The following is a 22,523-nucleotide window of genomic DNA, read 5'->3' on the forward strand; positions in this document are numbered from 1 at the left end:
TTGTGAACAGAAGCCAGTCTTCCCCGGAGGACTCATTTCATACTCTTGCACATTAACTTGGAGTCACAAAAGAGGCATCATAACATACACATAAACACATACTCCAACCACATTATTACTTTTCATTTCTCACTCACAGCAGCCAATTCATCATACTGACACAAAGTCAGAATCTTTAAAAGTTTTTACAGAATATTTTTGTATTCTTGACATTCTGCTTTAAAGTCAGCTTACAAACCAAGGCTGTTTAAGCGCTAAAAAGTCACATGTAAAGGAAACAAAGAGATGGTATGACAGTGTTATAGAGTTTATCGTTTTCCATCTTTTTCCCAGCTTCGTGACATTCTGTATTGCAGGAGCTAGCAACATGGTAGAAGTGCCTACTCTCTTTTCCTAGAGCTCTTTTTTGAAATAAATTATGCAGTAACACTTTATGTATTTCTTCTCGCTGCTACTATGGGAGTACTAACAGAAAATGTGTCCTGAAACAGTACATTTATCTAGCTCCTTCAGTGGTTCACTCTCTGCAGATGGTGAAGCAATTGAATTAAAAATCGTAAAAGATCAGAATAGTATCATCAACCCAGTGTCACAGCAGTCTGTAAAATAGTGACAAGAAGGTCTATGCAATAAAGAACTTGGCTGCTTGGTTAGTTATAAGTCGGTTTCTTTTTTTAATCTCAGCATTTCTTCAAAGTGCTTTCTAATTCATCCACTCAACAACTCACAAATCAAAACTCTTGTCTGCCATCGGTAGCAGCTTGGGCACCTCCACTGAGACACCTGTCACATGGAGGTGTCAAGGACCGCACCATTCACTCTGCAATTAGGGGCTTAGTGCCCTTTTGAAACAGAGACCAAAACCCCATCATAACACATTAATTTACATAAGAACCACAAATGTATTAAACAAAGAATCACATTATTTCAGAATAAATGTTTTAGAGATTAAGGTTACCTATGACACCCTTCTCTGCGGAGTGTGTTATAACCTCTAATATCAAATAGGTATATGTAAATAACTATAAAGCTGTTATAAGAATTACATAGACAGGTAAAACACATGAACTTTTCCGCTTCCCTCACTGGGTGGCCTTTCTCCCTCTCTGACTGTCTATCTGGTGAAACACTGATTTGAACATGTTCACCAAAACCATAAACAGAATAATACAGAATAAAATAAAATAAAATAAAATAAACACTGAATAAAATAGAAAATGTCTGCATGCATCACATGTATTTACATAAGCTTTGAACTACTCCTCAGTGGGCATCGGAGGCACACTTGAAAAACAAGGTAGTTTTCATAAAAGGAAAAAGAAGACGAAGAAAATGCTGTCATGCTCAAGGCAAAATATCATCAAAACAGAACTCTGGGTAAATTGGCTAATATGAAAAACATGAGAATGAGAGACCTTCAAAGCAGAAAAAAATGATTTCGTGCATTATCGACAGACACATAGCTACATGAAACTAGCGAATGAAAAGAAAGAAAAGAAAATACCTGGGGGATCAATTAAGGAGGCTTTTTTTTTTTTTTGCCATATCCTATATATCCATACATGGAAAAGTGATAGAAAACTGAAAAGATACTGAAGATTACATAGTTGAGATGTTATTCTTGACTGCAGAGATGTGTCCAGGATGGCATTTTCTCTATCCAAAGGCCAATAAAGGTCACAAATGATTAGATTAGTATGAAATCAGCTCTGAACAGATGGCATGGCTGTCTAAGTCATTAGAACTCCTGACACATTGCCAGATTTTGGGGTAGCAACAGCCAGAAACAGTCCACCCATCATTAGAACAAAAAATTCAGGCAGAGGGAAGAGCAGTGTTTCCCCAACATCCATTTTGAGCTTTTATAAAATTTTAGGAAATTTGTTCCAATCCTTAAGCACAGTTAAGTTTTGTCTTATTACTGCATACTTGGAGGGGCATAAAACAAACTGCCATGGCACTGATTCTACAGCAGAAAGCATTTTTAGGTTTCTATCCCATGCAAAACAACGTGGATTTACTCTCACATTTTAAAGTGCTATTCTCACATTAGCTATTTAACCATCTGAAGGACAAAAGGATATAAATGAAGAGTGGGAGCAAAATTGATAAAGGTGCTTACACATGGAATGCACAGGAACAGCTTGACAGGCAAGAAAATATATCTTCGCAAATGAAATGATAAAATGATCAAATTCACTGTTTGGAACTCCTCTCCAACTCACCGCTGAGTGAGTTGGTGAAAAGAACTTTACATACAAATACTGTAATTTCCTCCTGTGTCACTTGTGTCCTGTTAAAATTACACGAAGGCTTTGATTACATTTGCTTGCGGACGTGGAAACAGACAGCTGGAGATAATTTCTGTTAAACTTCTTTAAATCCGCTGCCTGGAGCGCATGTGTACTTGATACATTGTACACATGTAAGTGCAAGTTCACAAAAAACAAGCAGGCTCATAGACATTTGCACAGATGCTCGCAGTCACTGTCTAAAGATGACATGTGTCAGGGTACCTGGGTGAGTGACCCAGGGTTTTGAGTTTCTGTTCTGGACTTATTTTCAAAAGTTTGAAGGAATGGTGTCAGGTTTTCAAGGTTATCATAAGTTTTGGGTTTCTAGTTTCTGAACATGTCACTTTCCAGTGCCTCTGAGTTTGTATTTATAATTCTTGATTTCTGATCAGTTCATGTCTTTCCTATTCTGATGTCCATGTCTGTTTCTCCCCTGTCCCAGTGTCTAGCCCATGAGTTTCAATGTTTGTTACTTCCTGTCTTATTTTGATAGTCTCTCATCCTGTGTGTGGTGCGTTCTGCCTCGTCAGTCAGATTAGTTTCAGCTGTGTTCCCACCTGTGGTCTGTTCCCTCGTTATCCCTTGTGTATTTATGTCCTCAGTCTCCCTTTGCTTGCTGTCATGTTTTCTGCTCATGCTGTGTGGTTTTGATTTTTCTGTGAGGTCTATGGTTCCTTAGTAGTCTCCATGTTTTCTAGTTTCCTGTTTTTAGCACCTAGTTTCTTCTTGTGAGTTTTGTTTTTCCTTTGAGGCTCTAAGTACGCCAATAAAGCTGCTTTTTAGTTAATTCTCATTGTTTCCAAGTGCTGCACCTGCCTAACCTGCCACAAGGCCGAATTGTGACAGAACGACGTGACCATTATGGACCCAGCAGCTCTCAACCCCTTAGAGCCTCAACCCCTGAATTGAAGGAGGACATGATTTGTACTGCCAGGTGTTTTGTAGTAGTTGAAGTAAGGATATCAGGGAGCAGTTGCTTACAGGCTACAAAGACTGGTTTTCCACCCTTCCTTGGTTACTGGACTTACTACATGAGGGTGATTGAAACTGACTTTTTCTGTCTGGATCAAATAAAGCCAGTGAAACAAGACTGTTTTCAATACAACGGGGCCTAAGACTGATCAGTGTGCTGCAAAACAGGCTGAATCAAAAGACTGTTAATTCTGTTTGTTTAGTTTCTGAGCATGCCAATAAAAAAGTAAAAGATAATTTAACTTCAGTTTTTGAGCCTCTGCATTGCACAAGTGAATTGTGTATATCTAAGCCAGTCGGTGTCAAGCATGAGTTTGATGCTCCTGAACTGACTAATAATGAACTCTCTGTTCAAAGTCCTCTGTTTCTGAGCTGGCAAGTAATAAATCAGTTAATTTTGTTTCTGTGCCCACAAGTTGTGAAAAGAACATGTCTGGGGGTTCAGAACCTGCAGATAACCCGGTCTCTGGGTCTGCTCCGTCTTCGTCTTCAGCATCGCGGTTGACCTCCAGATTCTCTTTGTCTCCATCGTTAGAAAAAGCCCCGAGTTTTGCCCCGAGGCCTTGTCGACCTCCTGAACTGTGTGTGGTTTTTGGTTTTTTTGGACTCTGTTTGTCTTATACGCCCTGTGTCTTGGTAAGGACTCATTAATTCTCTCTGTCTTTGAGTGGTGCACCTGGGTCCTTATGGATGTACGGACATGAAAAGTATAATCCCGACCGAAGGCTACTAGTTTCCTATAGTTTATAATTTAAATATACTTGATAGATTCAATATATAGAGAACATTAACCAACGTCTTTCAATAAAAACTCAAAGATGCCATGTACCCACTGGACCCTGATAGAAATCGGTATTTCACTGAAACCATTCTACATTCCTGCAAACAGTGTGTAGAGTCATCTCTCTGAAAGCAGTCTCTCACCTCTACAGCTGAATCCTTCTGGGAACTGGCCTCAGAGATCCACACCTCATTATAACATTCACATTACATGAAGGAAAAGACTAGGGAAGAAATGACAGGCGAAAAGATGAGCAAGAAAAGAAGGTATAAAAAGAGCATAAACAGATGAAACGAGTGTATGTTTTGGAAGTGGGAAATAAGATTCAGGGAGGGACAAAATTTTTAGAGTTTAAGGAGTTTTAAGCAACTTGATTTTTCTAAGTTTTAAGTGCAAATGAATAGGAAATATTCCTGGTGCTTATGTGGTGTGGGGCAAGATTCACTAATTATCCCAGCAGCCTTTGGGCTAAGGAAGTGTTAATGAGCATTAATGAATACAGACCCAGACTGAGAAAAAAGGAAGTGCTTTCTTTTATAAACAGAGGATCTGTGCCTAGTTTAGATGAAAGTCTCGTTGGAAGAACTCTACCCTTTGGGACTGGAGCTGTGGGCTAATGACGACGGGCAGAGGAGGAGGGTGGGAGACTTGGAGTGTGTGCTTACTTCAGGTCATTGTAGAGTTTAGTAGACACATCAAAACCAAATAGCAGAAAGGAAAAACCAGAAGCTAAAGTACTTGCTTACTTGTTTAATAGCAATACTAATAATATCATTTTTAAACAGGGAATTTAATGGTGCAAACTGTTTCTACCAGCCTACCTGAACTTGATGTGGTCTTCCAGTTGACCACGGGGCATTGTTTCAGTGCAATGGTCAGTGAAGGGACAAGCCACGGTCAGCTTCTCCAGCAGCTTGTGCACCAGCAGGCTGGGCTTCCTGCAGGTCTGCAGCATGAGGGGTTCACGGCACACAGGACAGAAGTCGCTCTCCAGCAGGAAGCTGGTGAGACACTCTTGGCAATAAGTATGTCCGCAGGGCGTGTCCAGAGGCTTGATGAGTGGCTGCAGACAGATGTGACAGACGAGGTCATCGTCCACTTCATCCTTGTAGAGGTACTCATGGTTCTCTTCCAACTGATGACTGTGGCCACATGATGCGCACAGTTCAGGAGTCGGAGACAACGATCCATAGTCTGAAGGGGAAAGAGGTGGAGCTGATGCTTCAGCCATTGCCGTGGCAACTTCAGGGTATGTACTCTGCTCCTGGATACTCATTTGGAGAACACTTGGGATGCCATGTTAGAGCTGGTAAGGAGGTCATTAGCAAAGGAGAGCTGTGGGGAAGATAAATATAATGCAAACAGACACAAATGTAAAAAAAAATATAGTCTGTATTCAAAAATCAAGTGCAAAAGTGTTACCAGCAATGCTTGTAGGGTATTTTCACATTATTGTAGAGTCTTTACCTAACAACAAGTAACTGTTGTTGTGATTTGGCACTATATAAATACAACTGAACTGAGTTAAATGACTGTAAATATATGAAACTGCTTCATGGGTAATACTGATGCATCACTATATAAGCCACATTTATCTGTTTTTGTTGCTCAAAGTGGAATCACTTTGAAGTACTATAAATTTCAGGGTCACTATTTGGGCACTGAGCGAGGTCCAAAGGGTGGTGACATATATCTAAAAGGGCGATTTGCTCGTTCTTTTTTTGCTATGAAAATACTCATGATCTCTTGGAGGAGCCGAGCAGGGACACTTTTATTTTTTTATTTTTCAAACACAACTACAGAACATGTTGTGTGCAGCGGTCCTCCAAACCTGTCTTTTCTCCTCAGTTTGATTTTCTGCACTGACACAGAGAAGAGAGATCGAACAAGTGAGATTTCTTCTGTGGATGCAGGAACATCAATACTACTCATGTCAGCAGAAAGTGCAGAGACAGATAGAATCAGATAAGTCTTCAGCCTCCTGCTCAGTGTACAGCCTGACAAACATACATCACTGTTAATCCACAGCAATGTGACATGATTTTAGACATGCCAAGTCTTTTTTTTTTTTCTTTACTGATACACAGGTTTACATTGTGAGTGTGCCAATGCACACGTCATATCCAAAACCAAAAACAGGCATGCTTCTTGGGCACATGGACACAAACAGATGGGCTCAGTGAGGCACACGTCACCTTGGCATAAGCCATCTTGTTGACTCTCCACATGCTTTGTTTCTGGACCCACTGCTGGGTCTTGGCTGCTTAATGAGACACTAGATCAAGTTAGAAAAAACAAAACAAAACAACAACAACAACAACTACAACAACACTTGTGTTTGGAGAGTACAAAATATTCATGTAATCCAAGCCCTAGTTCTGTTTTAATTGGACACATTCCCATGCTCTTCTGCTAAATAATTTATATATAAAAATTATATCTAACAATAGACTTTGATGTGCATCCCAATATGATAATACATACAAATCTGTCCTACCTCTTTGCGAATACATGCAAATGTCCAGATTAACCAACAAGCTGCAGGATTAATCAATATAATTTGTTTTTACAGTATGAAATTGTTGGGTGGCAAGTTGTGAGAGCCATAAGCTTACAGTCTTTTGGTATGGATGGTAGTGGAAGGCTAATAAGTAGAGGCTTAACAGTCTTAACAAAGATGAACTTTCCCTCTGAGAACTTGTGGTGGCACGGCTGATTCATCACACACTGTGGCAACGTCTGACTTCATCTATGAAGCAGAGCACTTTCATCACTACACAGGAAAAGCTACAGACAGAAAAGGGGAGGGAAAGAGACCAAGTACCTGTCAGCAGGTGATGAGAACAAGAAAATGGTAATTCATGGTCAAAGTAAATAAAAAATAAAGGTTGTCTAATATTCTCTTTAGGTTACGTCTGTTCTTTTCTCGCACTTGACGCAAAGCTGTTAAAAGACGATTCAAACTAACAATAGTATTAAACAGTGATGTGAAAAAGCAAGAGCACCGAGAAATAAAAATGAAATCTGGCGTGCACACCCTAGAGTTCAGTAGCACGGGGGGTGCTGGATCAAAAAGCAAATTCAAATATATTAGACCACTACAGAACCTCATATAATGATTTTATAACATTCCAAACAAGAAGAAGAGCTCCAACTTCTGGTTCATCAAATGAACATTGATGTTTTTTTTTCTTATACAAACTAATAAACAAATATTTCAGCCTCTTTGAAGTGCTGAAACTGAGAATCTCAAATGACAACACAAGGAAATGTAGTTTTTTGGCTTTAGAAACCAATATTGACCCCTTAATAAACTTAAAATGTAATTATGTATATATGTCTGTTTGTATCCTATCTTCTCCTTAATGTGAATCTAAGAGGGTACAAGGTCTATTACAACCAGGATTAAATTATTAAACTTAAATTATTGACCAAAGAAGTCAATACATGCACTTTGTCACTTTGTATAAAATATAAAAAGTGTTTAAAATTTCACAAATTGTAATGTCCAGAAGAAATTTATGAAGAGATAAAATGGATATTGAGTAGAAATGAGTTAAACCTATTGATGCAGCCCTTAACAACAGGCCAAGTTTCTCATGTGGCCCCCTGGGAAACTTAATTGCACAAGGGGCCACATGAGAAACAGGTAGCACTAGGAGCTACATGCGACTCCTGCGGATAAGAACATCTCCCAACATACGCAAGATATTCCAGAGAAAGGAAAGACAACGCAACTAATGGGAGGCCCTTCCTTTCTCTGGAAATCCGTTCTGTTCAGTCAAGTCAAATCACAACAGCTGCCTTATGGAACTTTACATTGTAAAGTAAAAATACTACAATAATAGTGAGAAAACCACAACAATCAGACGACCACCTATGATCAAACATGTGGTGCGAGTGGGAAGGAAAAATTACATTTTAACAGAAAGAAATCTCCAGAAGCAACAGGCTCAGGGAGGGGCAGCCATCTGCCGTGACCGGGTGGAGGTGAGGGGATGGAGACAGGACAAAAGAGACACCGTCAATCAAGATATATAATTCCTGTTTGTGCTGTTTGTCATTGTGCTGGGAATTTTTGAACTCTTAAAACAATTTCTCACTGGGATCATTGCATTTCTTCTAACTTACAATCAAAGATTATCTTATGTTTGGTTATTCCAACAGATTGATGATGTCTTCCATTGGGTGTAGTTATTTTTTCTCAAGAATTTTTCAGTGGAGAAGTTGAGCCTGACATCCATAAATAGCATCTATACAACATGGCACAATAGCAGGGATATTCTCAGTGCTGTTACATGTGTCTACATGCAGACATTTCATGCTTCTGCACACCTTTTTTTTTCATGCAGGCATATTCAGTGGACACACCCATGCCTGAGGAGCATTGGCTCACTCTGGATCATTCCTAATCTCTGAAGTGATAAGTTCACTTTGTCACAACAGTCCTGTGGGACTGCTGCTCTTTCCTCACAACAAAATCATTCACGACAGCTAATTGACTGAACCTTGACTACATATTGTTGACGTTTAATTATTGACTACACCGGCCATCTAGTATCCAAAGAGAATGAGAAAGGTGGGGCTGTCAGGCTCAAGGCTTTCAGTTTGGACTACAAAGTAAAAAAAAATGTTTACATGGTAAATACAACACTCAGGGTAGTCTTTATTTTCATCTTTGAACTATAGTTATGCCAGTTGTTGGTTGTCGAGGCCTTATGCAACTGAGTGCAAAGAGTGCTGTTTATTTAACATAGCCTGTGCCTTCTTTCATACAGATTGCACATTTTCTTTAACTACCATTGTTTATTCACTGTCAGGTTTCTCTCCTGTGATCTAAAAGGACTTGATGAATTAATAAAGAGACAAGGCCATGCCAAGGCAGCTTCTTTTCTTAACAAATGATTGTGAAGAATAAGCCATTAATAAGGTACTTTCTGTATCAACATTCTCATTGTCCACACTGAGCTAGCTTGTTGCTATGTACAAATCCACTCCTCATTTTTAGTCACAGACATCAAACCATATTTGTATCGACCAAACAAAACACACCCTCAGAGTAAAAGTCAAAGCCTGAGAAATCAGACAAAGTATGAGTGTCTGCAACGCAAGGTTTAGTTCATGCTGCAACATAATGATCTGTCTGTCAAATCAAAGCACCGTGTTACTGTAATTGACAAGGAAGACACCTGTTACAGGTGTAGTTTCAAGACCGTGAAGATAATAAACTGATCTGTGACTCGTGTTAGGGGAAAACTCACTCAGAGAGTGGAAACAATAAGTTGCTCATCAACAAATGGGTTAGTCATCATATCATAAAAATATTTAAATAGTACCAGATAACCTGCTGACAGGTCAACAATCAAGGACTCTAAGCGTAACATAGCACAAGGCAGGCTGGACTCAGGCACAAAAGTTATGTGTTGTAGAGCATAGACCAAACATAGGCAGTTGTGTTCAGACATGTCCATGAAACAGAAAAATTCCAACAAGCCATTTTTTCTCTTCATGCAAACATCTGTTTTGCAATCACACACCGATAAACAATGGAAAAAAACAGCAACAATCAGCCAGCTATCTATCAAGTATTTAACTGCACACCAAATGTAACACAGCATAATATTTTTGATGTCTTCAGCACATTTTGTTCCTTTTAGAATAAACACGGGATGTGCAAATCAAATATTAGTATAATTTCTGCCCTTTTACTAATCTCTGCATTAGGCTCGTGTGTATGTTTGTCTATCCTGGCCTGTCTCTGAGTTCATAGCAATCTGAACATTGAGTCTGAGCCAGACCTGACACCTCAATCTGGGAAAACAGCTGAAGCCAGATGTGAAACCCCATGAAGCGTCACTTGTATCTGAATGGCTGAGTGGGTCAGAACAGACTGTACTTAACACCGGCGCACATAGAGAGAATAGAGAAAATCGACATACGCTACACTCGCATGTAAACTCAAACATACAAATTTAATGCAAATTTTTCCATGCAAACACTGGAGCAGCAATAACTGCTGGCACGATGTTCTGTGTATTTTAGTGAAGCAGTTAAGATAAATAACAGACACGCTTCGAATAAAATGTAAAATAGGAAACTATACTTACATGGCTTCATAAACAACATTCACTTTCGGCAGTGCAGTTCACCTGAACAGGTAAAGCCTGGCAGGCAGTGTAACTTTAAACCATTCAGAGAGGAGGTGGAGGGGAAGGACAGGAGAGTTAAATGACTCCGTAAAGAGGACTTTGTCCAACTCAAGCAAACCGGAGACCGACTGACAGTCTTCAAGTAGAAAGAGAGAAATTTTATCCTGCTGCTGGACTTTATAAAATATGGAATGAGTCCAAAGCGGAGAGGATTTCTCCTGTGTGAGCCCAGAACCTGCTCACCTCTAAACAGGCAAAGGTGATCAGGAAGTGGGCAGAGAATAGAGGCGTGGTTAGAGAAAAGGTAAATAAGAGAACTGCCCAAACCTGTATTGGGAGTTCAGCAGAAGCTGGATTTTCTTCTAAAACAGTGTGGGCAGAGGAACCGAAACCTTGAACTTTTGTTAAAGGCAACTGAAACATTTCAAAAGTGACTAGTGCTAACAACAAAAATATTTTTAATTAACTAAAATGTCATGCAAAATGCCACCAGTGCCTTAAACTACAAGTTCAGACAGGACCTTTCTATAACATGGCAAAGATTTAATAACCCACTAAGCATTTTAAACACCTACATGATTGATTTTCTGCAGACCACTTACTGAAACAGAAACACTGTGCTCTGTAGTTTAGCAGAAAGCCCATAATCTGAGTAAATGACAACATGTCTCAGGTTTTTATAATGTTGCCAGGTACTGTAGAGTAAGCATTTAAACCTTTCTACAAGACAGAAATTGGAATATTTGCTAGCTGTATATGACTTTCTTTCTTATAATTATCTAAGCTTTCCTTTAGAAAAGCTGCTTTTAAATCCACGCGTGTGATTCCAGCTTTGCGCAAAACAGTTGTTATCCTTTGTGTTTTCACGTGTGGCTTCCTTCTTTGCTTTTCCTACCTCAGGCTGCTCTTTAAACACAGATACTGTGAGCCACAGGTGCTCCAGACTCACTGCAGACATGAAGTGACAATTCTTTATGAGTCACTCAGTGACGCAGGCAGAGCTGAATCATTTACCTTGTTTATTAAGAATATTCTCAAACAGTACTCGCTTGTAACATATTATTATGCAGTACCTGTCAGGGTTTTTTTTCCCCTCATCTGAAGCTTATTTTGAGTGCATGAAGGGAACAAACAGATGGGTTACTTAAAAGAAAATAAATGACTGAAGTGTAGCAAAACAGTTGCAGTTGGGTCAACCAACCAGGAGTAAATCTATTTAACGATTTTAAGATTGTGATAAGTAAAGTTCAATCTTTTCTCATGTTCACAATATCAGCAGCATTTGTTTAGTCCATTTTTACCTCCAAGTGCAATTTATTTCAGTTGCAGTTCACATGGAGCTCACAATCCTGCAAATGTGTTGTTGTTGTTGTTGTTGACATGAACTTAAATGTTCTTGGATTTGGAGATATAAATTTGCCACTCTTATATTTTCACAATCACTGTAAAATTAGAGGATGAGTAATAGTTTCTGAACTAAATGAGTGCAGTCTTCTCTTCTCTTCTCTTCTCTTCTCAGCAGGACTCCAGCAAACAGTATGATATGGCAGGATGTACTAAGAGTCAGGAATGCTCATGAAATTCGCCTTATGCTAAATTATACAGTGTGTATTGCTGCAGTGAATCAAAGATTTTAAGTTTCTTGAACTCTTAAGTTCTCTTTGAAGTGCTGAGTTGAACCTGCATCCTGTTTCATTTCTGCTGATTCCTCAGCTCCCTGCTGCTGGAGCTTATCTAAACACTGTAGTGCAGGTGAAACCAATCTCCACCTTCTTCCTAGCAAACTTCCCTGCCTTTCTCTTATTTCTCCATCTCTCAGAAACACACACACCAAACAGTTTTACTGTTTTCTCCATTTCTTCACAGCTTAACTGTTTCACATTCCTCTGACATATTTCCTCTAAGTACCGTGCAATGATTTGAATTCAGATGGCAGATGCGAATGGAGAAAAAAAAACAACACACAAAAAAAAACTTGGGTGACAAAAAGACAGGGACTATTTCTCTTTTAACTCAGTATTTGAAACAGCCTTTATTAAGTTCTTTTTTTATCCAGTCTCGTGTGGCAGTGAAAGGTCGGTCGTCTCTCTTTTCTTTCCACAGAGCATCCATATTTCATGGTATCAATGCAAATGCCTTGCCTACCATGAATATTGAACACGGGAAAGAACAGAATGAAAGTAATCAAATAGATGCAACTGAGCCAGCTCCAACATCACCAAGGAGATGGCATCCTTCTTGTCTTTCTATTGTGGTTATTCAACGCAGACGTTGTAGGAGTGCAGGTGTGAGTCAATGGCGTTGCAAGGATTTTGGTGTCATGAGCATACTACTGGGTATCAAGCCAAGAAAAAAGAGCCTGTGTGGCTTTTTAAGGTCATGCTTTTTGCCTGTTCCAAAAAAACAAACACTTAACATTTACACTAAAGCACCAACTCAATATATTTTAAGTTTATATTTATATTACAATAAAGATGTTACCTTTAGATATTACTGCAATTGGTATCTTCTGTTATTCTGTGGCCAAAATACCATTTTTGTTGTAGCAATATGAGACATGCAGGCTTTGGCTGGACAAAATAGGGGGAAGAACTGCAAACCTCTCAAGAAAAACAAATCAAAGTTCAAGTCAACTTCACTGTCAGTTCTGCAATATGCACAGGGCATACACAGGATCGAAACGAGCAACGATGTGCAATTAAAATAAATATAAAAGATGTAGATATAATAAATAAAAAAGGTAGAGAGCTATGAGATTATAATATGCAGTTATGAAAGAAAAATGGTATCTAGTATAAATATAAACCGTACAAGATATATTAAAACCCATCTGCTGTTACTACTATATATAAAAACACGAGGGACATTTTTAATACAAAGTTTTAAGCACAAATAAAATTCAAAATCAGAAGTCAAATCAAAGTCCAACTAAAATCTCAGTGACATCCCTGTAGCTACTGCAAAAACAAGGTGAAGTCATGTGAAATGGATTTACACTTCCCGGTGAAACTGCAGGACGACTTCCCAGCTGCATTCACGAATACAGATTTGTTTACGGGTGTGGTCAGGTTGTGAATTGTGATTTGGCAAGTAAGCGAAACCTCAGATCTGGTACAGCAGGAAAAAATGACTCACCAAACCTCCCAAATATACTGTGAGCTCCACTAAACTTCTTTGGGAATGTCCTATGTGATAAGCTAACCAGGGATCATTTGTTAGCTGCATTTGCTAGTATATAAATATAAAATGGCAAATGATACTACAGCTCATTATTAGCCCAAATTCTTATGGCTGGGACTCCTGACATAGTAGTGAGCTTCTATTACAGCTTGACTTGCATTATGTTAATTTGTTCCATTGCTGTAAATGTGCCACAATACTTAATAAAAAATGCTAAAGTAGCATTTCCATGTTATGGAATTTCCCTCTAATTAGATTAATTAGAGACTTTATTACTCATCACGAGTTCAAACTTCCTTTGTTTGTGTCATATGGTGTTGCTATTTTTAGGTTTAGTTCCTTAGACATGTTTACCTTAATTGGCTTTGTAACACTGAGAGGAATGAATACTTTTAGATGCTATACTCCCTCAGGGCTTTAGGCAACAAAAGCTGTAGGCTATATTTAGAAAAAGTTCATGATTTGGGTTGAAAAATTAATCCTTTCAAATCATTAAGCACACCTTACAAAGCTAGTCTGGCAGAGAGTGTCATAGAAAAATTTGTGTTTGTCGTGTTCTTTAACGAAAAACACTTGCAGCGATGCAGGCACGCACACACATTCAAATGTTGCAGAAAAAAAGGAAAGTGTCACTGTTCATGCAATTCCAATTTGCCATCTACCTGATGGTTTACCCTCAGACTGCTTCTGTGCCCGCTGTTTTGCTCTCTTCTGTATGTCTACTCATTTTATTCAGTCTCAGAAAAATAGTGCTGCCATTGTGTTTTTCACTCATGAATTCATTTTCTGAGGCAAATGCTTTCAATTTCACCACGTAATCTTCAACCACCTAATTCAAGGTGGCATCTGAAATACGCAAGTGTTCCTGTCTGATATTGTTTCTCTCATCTTTCACTCACAGCGGTATTAGGTTGTGACTTTTCACTGCTCCTGTACTCAAACATACCTACAAACAAATGCCCGTTAACATATACTTGTTTTAACATGTCACACATCAGAGAGGAGTCTGTTATAGTCGCTGCCTTGACACTGCTGGTTCCCTGCCACCTTTCTAAATCCCACCCACCTCTGGCACACTTCAGTCTTGAGCTGAGAAATCTGAAAGGATGGGTTTTGGAGCGTTTTCATCTAAGTGTTTCACTTCTCTTTTATTACTGCTACACTCGTTTGCACAAAAAGGCACGCTGATAAAGTAGGGCAGTCGATTTTAATTTTCCCAACCCTGATGATATAATATGGGGAAATAATGACGTATTCAATAAGTCATTCGTTTTGTGTCAAAAGAGGCTCGTTTTTACACAGGAAAAGGAAACTTGCACAACTGCGGTTGCAGATCATGCATGTGTATGTGTGCATTTCTGACAGCTGCTCTATAAAAAGTGATCGCTGATGTGAATATCATCATTCAAGTGCAAAGGACAGATACTGCAGATTGTTATGCTATTTGTCAAATGTCACAGTAAGAGTCAGCCAGGCATTTGTACATGTGGGACAGTCAGGGAGGGTGCTAAGCAGAATACAGAATCAGAACACAAGGAAAGAGAGAGAGAGGAGAAAGAAAATGAGATATGAAATGAGCGGTATGTCTGCTTCAGTTTTCAGAATCACATCGGTGGTCTGAGTCTCAGGGGGAAGTAGAGCATTGCTGTTCCAGCAGGTAACACAGCAAATGCCAGCCAACAAATGAAGATGAATGCAGTTAATCTCTCAGCTGCCAAAACTACACATTCACATTGAGACATATACACGCAGACCCAGACCTCTCAGCCCCTCCAGTTTACTCTCTCGCACACGCACTACTCTACTGCTGAAGTTCTTCCATTTTTTTTATTCATTTCAATATTTCTGACTCATAATGAATAAAATGTTCTATGTGAGCCTGTAAATGAGCCTGAATGTGTGTGTGTGTTTGTTTGTGTGGCCTGAAGTGTGTGTTGAAGGAAACTAGAGCAGGGCCACAGATGCTTGACAGCGGGACAGTCTCATTATCCTGGTCCAGTGTGAGAGGCTACCGGCGACCCCCGCCAACCTCATATGTCACTCAGACGTTGCCTTCGCTAACGGCACATTAGCCTGATTGGTTTCACGTTCTGTAACAGGAGACGGCTGACTAACATGTCCTCTAGTGTGAGACAAAATAAAGAGAATACACGACAAAAAATGGAGAAGGTTGCACGAAAGAGTGAATATTCTGGGTACTAGCAGGTTTTAACAACTGCAGGTACTGTAAGCTGCAAGGATAAATCACACCAGTTGTTAAATCCCTGTATACCTGGCCATACCCCAGCCCCTGACAAGCCTTCAGGCTCTCAGCAGGACCTCCTTGCTTCTGAAGAGATGTGTAAAGACACATTTCAGCCAACTGAGAATAGATGGCAAGTAGTGAGGAACCACAGTCTAACTTTGCATGACATTTATGTTGTGGTTTGTGTAGAAAGGCTTTCGCTGCTTTAGCTTAACATCTTGTCCTATCAGGAAAACCCTCTTCTTAAAGTTGTTATTTGAGTCCCTCCAATTCTCATTTCAGATATCTTTCATAATGTTAGTAATTGTTATGTAAAAGTTGTGTCAGGTTGCAGCATATTATTAACAGGGGCCCATTAGGACAGTGTTGGTCTTCCTCCAATCATTTCGTAGTATTTTGGAGTGATTAAATTGGGCTTATGATGCAACAGTCCAGATGACCAGGACTTACAAGAATATGAACAGACGGGAGTCATTCATCATGACTGTAATGTAATCCTCTCATCCTTTTATTAGACAGTCACTTTACTCAGCTGCCATGTAACCCTGTATCCACATACATGAGCATGATACCAGCACACAGTCAGTGAAGATAAAGGATGATGCAGAAATCCAGGTGCAAAAGCTTATGTGAGATGATGGTGGCTTAGGGCCTGTTTTTGTTTAGTGTTTCTGAAAGCAAACATCCTTTTGGGAAGGAGTGTTGAACGCAGAATGAATTAGGCTTTATAAATATTCAGAAATCTCTCCTCCTCTCTCTCTCTACCCTACTGTGATCACTTAGCTGCACGGCCAAAAAGCCTCAGATCTTTGCAGGCGCTAACTTCCATAGGGGCTCTAAAATCTTATTAGTACAGTGAAACTCAACATGTTTATTTGTTGATAAAAATGTTCATGTATTCCAAATGAGATGTGTAATCTTGGCAGGAAAATATTGCACCAAATCCTATTAGCACAAAGTTATATTATTACCAGAACAGTGTATTTGTTCTTTTTGGCAGTCCTACCACCCAGTTATGACTTTATGATATTTATTTTTCTTTTGCTTTCATCCTTCTTATTACAATCTCCCAAGATGCAGATCAGTTCTTTGGATTTTTGCTGTTGTTTACTGACTAGTTGCTTTGCATGTCCATGACTCTCGTTATGCAGTATTTCAGGCTTGTATTGATTTTCACAGCACACTGCCTTGTCTCTCTGTGATGTCTATCCGAGTCTTATATATTTCTCTGGCCATTGTCCTTCGTGTGCCAGTCACAGCAGCTGCTCTGCTCTTAAGCCAGCTACCAGTGGGAAACTGAGTCATTGATGTGAAGCATCTTGATGGCTCTCATTCAGCCTCAGGGCATAGCTATACTGCTCTGCACAGACCCTGACAAAGCACATGTTGAAGAAACACTGTAGACATAAAAATACATAAAAGACAGCTTGTATACAGTAGCATCTGTATTCCTACAGTAGAAATACTAATATAGGAAAACTAAATTTGATACTGAATAAGTACTAAACTTGATTTTGCAGTGATTTCCCAGATTTAGGCTCTACTTCAGTCAGGACCACAATAAAAGTGTATCAGTTTAAAATCCAGTAATTTATGCCCATTGGTTTGACTCTGTTGTGTGAGAGAACACCTCCGTGCCCTTCTGTGCGCATACGTGAAAAGCTAACAGTAGGGTGAGCAGCGCCAAGACCTCAGTTTAGAAGAGAATAAGCATCAGTGACAACACATTTGACACTGATTTTGTCAGATAGAGTGTGAGAAGGTGGAGCTGGGGTGAGGGTGGATTCAGAGCGCCTTGCAAGTGCACAGCAAATGTGGACAGGCAAAAGCAACTTAAACAGTGCCTGAGATTTTTCAAATGGATTAATAGAAGGCAACTGGCTGATTCATCAGCTGACTGTGTCATGGTGTGCTGTGTGGCAGGCAGCATGTGGGACCCAAATGCAGGACTCAGAGACTGAAGGATTAACTTAAAGCGGCAGAGAACTTTCCATGAAATTAACTCACAAAAACAAACCAAAACCTCGAGCATGGAAACAAGAAATAAACTGGATTCAAGAAACTAAGACATGAACTAGGGAAATGTACCAGGAACAATGAACTAGACTTAATCAGGAACAGGAAGGGGAGAAAACACAGCATGGAGAGGGTACAGCATGACAACAAGCAGGGGAAGACTGAGGACTAAAATACACAGGTAGGATCACAATATGATGGGGAACAGGAGGGAACACAGCTGGGACTAATCAGACATGATGAGACGAGGAAAAGCAAAACTAGATACACTGACGTAGGACAAGGACTATCAAAATAAAACAGGAAGCACACAGACCAAAACTCAGACTCAGGACACCCAAGTTTAACACAGTAACTGGGGAGACATAGGAAACATAGTGACAAGGGTGACTAGACATGAAACATGGGATACAGGAAAAGCATAGAGTAGACATGGGAACAGAGACTAAACACAGGCTAAGATAACTACTAAGGGAGGAAGGACTACAATCACTAAGAACTAAAGAAAACCAAAACTATGAACAACAATAATCAAACAATATAATTACAGAGTCAGAAACACAAATACTGGGTCGCAGACCCACTACTGGGACAGGCTGATCTGCTAAGCTTGCGACTAAGCTTGATGTCTTGGCCTGACTTTAGGACCTTGAGGCAACTGTTGTTGTAGTCCTATATAAATAAAATTGAACTCAGTTGACTGAATTAAAGCCATGTTCCAGAAGTCAGCTATATTAAAGTACTCTTTATGCAATAATTGCTGAAAATATTTAATTTAATAAAACAATCCATCAAATATTGCTGAATTTGAGTATTATTCACTTTCATTCAAGAAAAGATGTATATAATGGATGAAGCTACAATTCTTAGCATGGCTGACTGCATATAACTAAAATTAACATACCAGCTCCTCTTGAGATCACAAATGAACAAATTAAGCACATTATTATTTTAATATTCCATTGAAAACTGTAGCAATAAATTGTGTCACAGTACACCACTATAAGCAAAAACTTCCAAAAATATTCTCCTGTAATGATCTGCTCTGTTCAGGTCTCTTTTTGTTTTTCACAAACTGTGCTCTTCTCCTAGGTAGGGATGGGAATTGATAAGAATTTAGTGATTCCAATTCCATTATCAATATCACCGATCGATTCAATTCCTTATTGATTCTCCTATCGATTCCCATAGGATTCTCATTGGCTCCGTTTTAAAAGTCACCACCATTGCTAAGCAGCAATAAATAAACATTACATTCATGCTAATGAATTACATGCTGTGGTTCAAATGCTTGTGCATACGTTTGTTGAGGTATTTTCCCTCTTTGTTGTGATCAGTGTTGGAGTTGTTACTCAAAAAAGTCATAACACATATCACACACAACACTTGAAAGTCATGGATTACGTTACTTCATTACTCCCGGGAAAAGGAATTTATTATACTACTCGTTACATTACTTTCTTGTTACTCTGTAAAAGCCCATTGTTCCTTCAGTGGGCTGGTTTCAGTCATTATGCAAATGTACTGTTTATAAGGTTTGGGGAAACCTGCAGTCAGCTGAGACTGAAGAAGTCACTTGGATGAGTGACGAAACGTTTCTCCCACAAAACGCTACGTCCAGATGAACAGATTCAACTTTTGGAGATTTGCTTTCCTGGATGATTGAGAATGCATCAAGATGTTTTTTTGTATCAAAAAAATATCGAACCGTGACACCAAAGTATCAAACCGAACCAAACAGTGAATTTTGTGTATCGTTGCACCCCTAATCGCCATAGTGATTCTGCTTTACAAACGTGAACAGGTAGAAAGGGAGGCTGCAGGCTGCTTGTTACTTGTTGAAGTTCAGGGTCTGGCTGCTGGGTTCTTGGCTAGCTTAGTGTTGTGTCAGCAGCATAATGCGGTTGTTTCTGTCCTGAATGCAGTTTTCCACTTTACCATGTATCTCATCCTTTTTGTGCAATAAAAATAAATGTCCATATTCACACTCTAGACCGCGTGGCTATTTTCCTCCTCTGAAAAGCAAACTGAAATCAGCTGATTGTAGCGCAAGAACCGATATGCAGGATTGATAGGCAGATAGACCAACAATTCCACGGATCTGTACTACTAGCTTCCCGATTCCTACTCCTAGGGAAATATCTGGATCTTCAGCTGCTAAATTTTCCACTTTTTTCCGCAGCTATTATCGTATTGTCACTGCTCTTTGGTGCTGGGTAATTCTAAAGTTTTTAGAATTAAACCAAAAAAACTCAAATCCAAACCAAAAGGAAAAAAAATGATTAGCTGAAAGATGATCTCTTTCAAAGTATTCACATCATTAATATTTTCAGATCTTTCTATTGCAGTCAAATCTTAAAAAGCTTATTATACATATACTTACTGATGTCAGAGGAGAATGATCAGACTGTTTTGAGCCGATAGGAGGCAACAGCAGTAGCGGTATCAAATAACCATTCATTACCAGTAAGGTATGCAGAAAAGCATCTCGGAATACACAACATGTTAAATCTTCAAGTAGATGGGCTCTAGCAGAAGGAGACCAGGTAAGAACAAGAAACTGAGGATATAGTTTACATGGCCTCACCAAAATTGGACAATAGAAGTTTGAAAAAATGTTGCCTGATCGTATGAGTCTTGATTTTTGCTGCAACATTTAGTTGATAGACTCAGAATCTGGTATAAACAACATGACCACTATACTTCCTTGCCACACTTAGGGCCCCTTAGTACCAACTGAGGGTCATTTAAAGGCCACAGCCTGCCTAAGCATTGTTGCTCACAATTGTCCATCCTTTTATGACCACAGTTTACCAATCTTCTGATGGCTGTTTCCAGAAGGATGACACGCGACGCCACAAAACTTAAATCAACTCAAACTGGTTTCTTGGATATAACAATGTTCAGTGTACTGAAATGGCCTCCGCAGTCACCAGATCTCAATCCAATAGAGCCCTTTTATGATGTGGTGGAACTGGAGATTAACATGATGGATATGCAGCACTAAATCTGCAGCAACTGTGTGATGCTATCGTGTCACTTTGGACCAAAATCTCTGAGAAATGTTTCCAGCACATTGTTGAATCTATGTCACAAAGGATTAAAGTGATTCTCAAAGCAACAGAGCTCCAACCCAATATTTGCAAGGTGTACTTAATAAAGTAACTGGTGAATGTATGTTCTTTATTGTTTTTTAGGCTTTAGTTTCTCACAGAAACTGAAGTACATATAAGTATATACTGTGGACATTTTCGCAAAACCCCTATAAAGCAATAAGCAATATTTGAAACCCATGACAATGATCTATAAATTATATTAATCCAGCTGTTTAGCAAAAATCTCACTGTATTTTTCTTTATTGTTCATTGTAAGCCTTTTTCACAGGCTTTTTCACATGTGTCTTCTTGTGTGTCCCAGACGGGGCTCTGTTTCCAATTTTCCCAGTATCTGCAAGACAGACTTGATACAGTTTTCATTACCCTGAGGGTGACGTAAGATGTTCAGGCAGTACTGTTGAAACTCTTGAGAGAAGCTTAGTAGAAAAAGGGTCAGTGTCAGATAAAGAATAACAGTATTTGAATCACAAGTTATTATGATGCTTGTGAGACTGCGGAGGAGAGTTGCTGTGTAGAAGTGAAAGAGAGCTTTCACATCACAAAGCAGACAGAAAGCCGACATGGGAAATAAAATGAGGTGAGGAGGACGAGGAGTGCAGCGAGAAAATGAAGGCTTTTAAGCCAAATAGCTGGTTCACGGTGTAAAAGAAGGAGGGAGGAGATGTCAAATGGATGAGAAGAAAACAGAGCCAGGGATTAATGGATGTGTGTAAAATGAAACTAGACTGCCACAACAGTAGGAGTCGACCAGGGGAACTGCTTAGGTCACACTTGGAACTGTGCCCCCTTTTTTTGTCCCTTCCCCTCTCTCCTTGTTTTCCTGTGCTCTTTCCAACACCAGCTCCTTTTTCTCTCCTCATCCCTTCCCTTTCATCCCCTTTCCCTCCCTCCCTCGCCCAACCTCCCCTGTGGCTGTCCTGTGACGTTGAACAGACGTGGAGGTTAACATCACTGAGAGGATAAAGGCGCGAAGCAGAGCTGAGTGTGGGTGCGGGCTCAGACATAAATAGAAAGTGACCTATCGTGAACACGCACTGCTGCATAACATTAATAGACCGACTTAGCTAACACAAGTGCGCACACATCTGTATTTTTTAAGGTTGCATGTTGCATTAACATAATCTGTTTTCTGTGCATTTTGTCAAAGGATTAAAGTAAAATGCCAACAACTGCAGCTTAACTGTCTATGATGTCCCTGATGAGTCAGGAAAGCAATGTGCTCTCCTCTGCTGTCTACTCCCTTGCCTGTTTTTCCCCTCTCTTAACAAGTGGACGTGTAATCAGACATCGCAGGTTTGCTCTGCATGGCTGTACTCTGCTTTATACACTTGCACAGGTGCACAGCTAGGGAGAGATCAAGGTTAGGGGTGTAATGATAGACAGCATTCATGGTGTGGTGCCTAGTTTGCACATGTGCAAGTTATCGGAAGAAGACCACCCTGTCACCTCCAGGTGAAGTATGAGTATTTAACATCAACTAGCTTTGACACATTTAAGGAAGATAAAGTTCTTTGACCAGAGCAATCACAGGTTCAGGCAACGGAGAGAACGATTAAAACGTGTAGCACGACTTGACCTATGCCTTAAAGAAATTTTCACAGAGTCTGCAGAGTTCTTAAGGCTCGAATGTTGACTATTAAAACATTTCAGGTGGAGCGTGGGCTCTGTTGTTGATCAGGAAATGCAAGAGTATCAACTTCTTACTCTGTCTCTCAGTGCGTATTGAGCTGAGGTACAGTTAAAGCCTGTACAGTTAAAACCCTTAAACAA

General features: G+C 39.6%; 1 protein-coding gene across 3 annotated transcripts in view; it reads right to left on the bottom strand.

Moving 5' to 3' along the window:
- Positions 1-10,453, bottom strand: part of lnx1 (ligand of numb-protein X 1) — a 36,711-nt gene extending 26,258 nt beyond the window's left edge. The window contains exons 1-2 of one of the 3 annotated variants that reach the window (XM_005478871.3): positions 10,155-10,453; positions 4,869-5,382 (exon numbers count right to left, since the gene is read on the bottom strand). In XM_005478871.3, the coding sequence (XP_005478928.1) occupies positions 4,869-5,323 (455 nt within the window). In that variant the 5' untranslated portion in view covers positions 5,324-5,382; positions 10,155-10,453. Of the gene's footprint in view, positions 1-4,868; positions 5,383-6,242; positions 6,317-10,154 lie in introns of those variants that run through there. The other 2 variants (XM_025902856.1, XM_025902857.1) reach the window with 2 other exon arrangements.
- Between the last annotated feature and the right edge of the window lie 12,070 nt (positions 10,454-22,523).

This window comes from Oreochromis niloticus, linkage group LG23 (genome assembly GCF_001858045.2).
Source record: "Oreochromis niloticus isolate F11D_XX linkage group LG23, O_niloticus_UMD_NMBU, whole genome shotgun sequence".
NCBI classification, from domain to species: Eukaryota; Metazoa; Chordata; class Actinopteri; order Cichliformes; family Cichlidae; genus Oreochromis; species Oreochromis niloticus.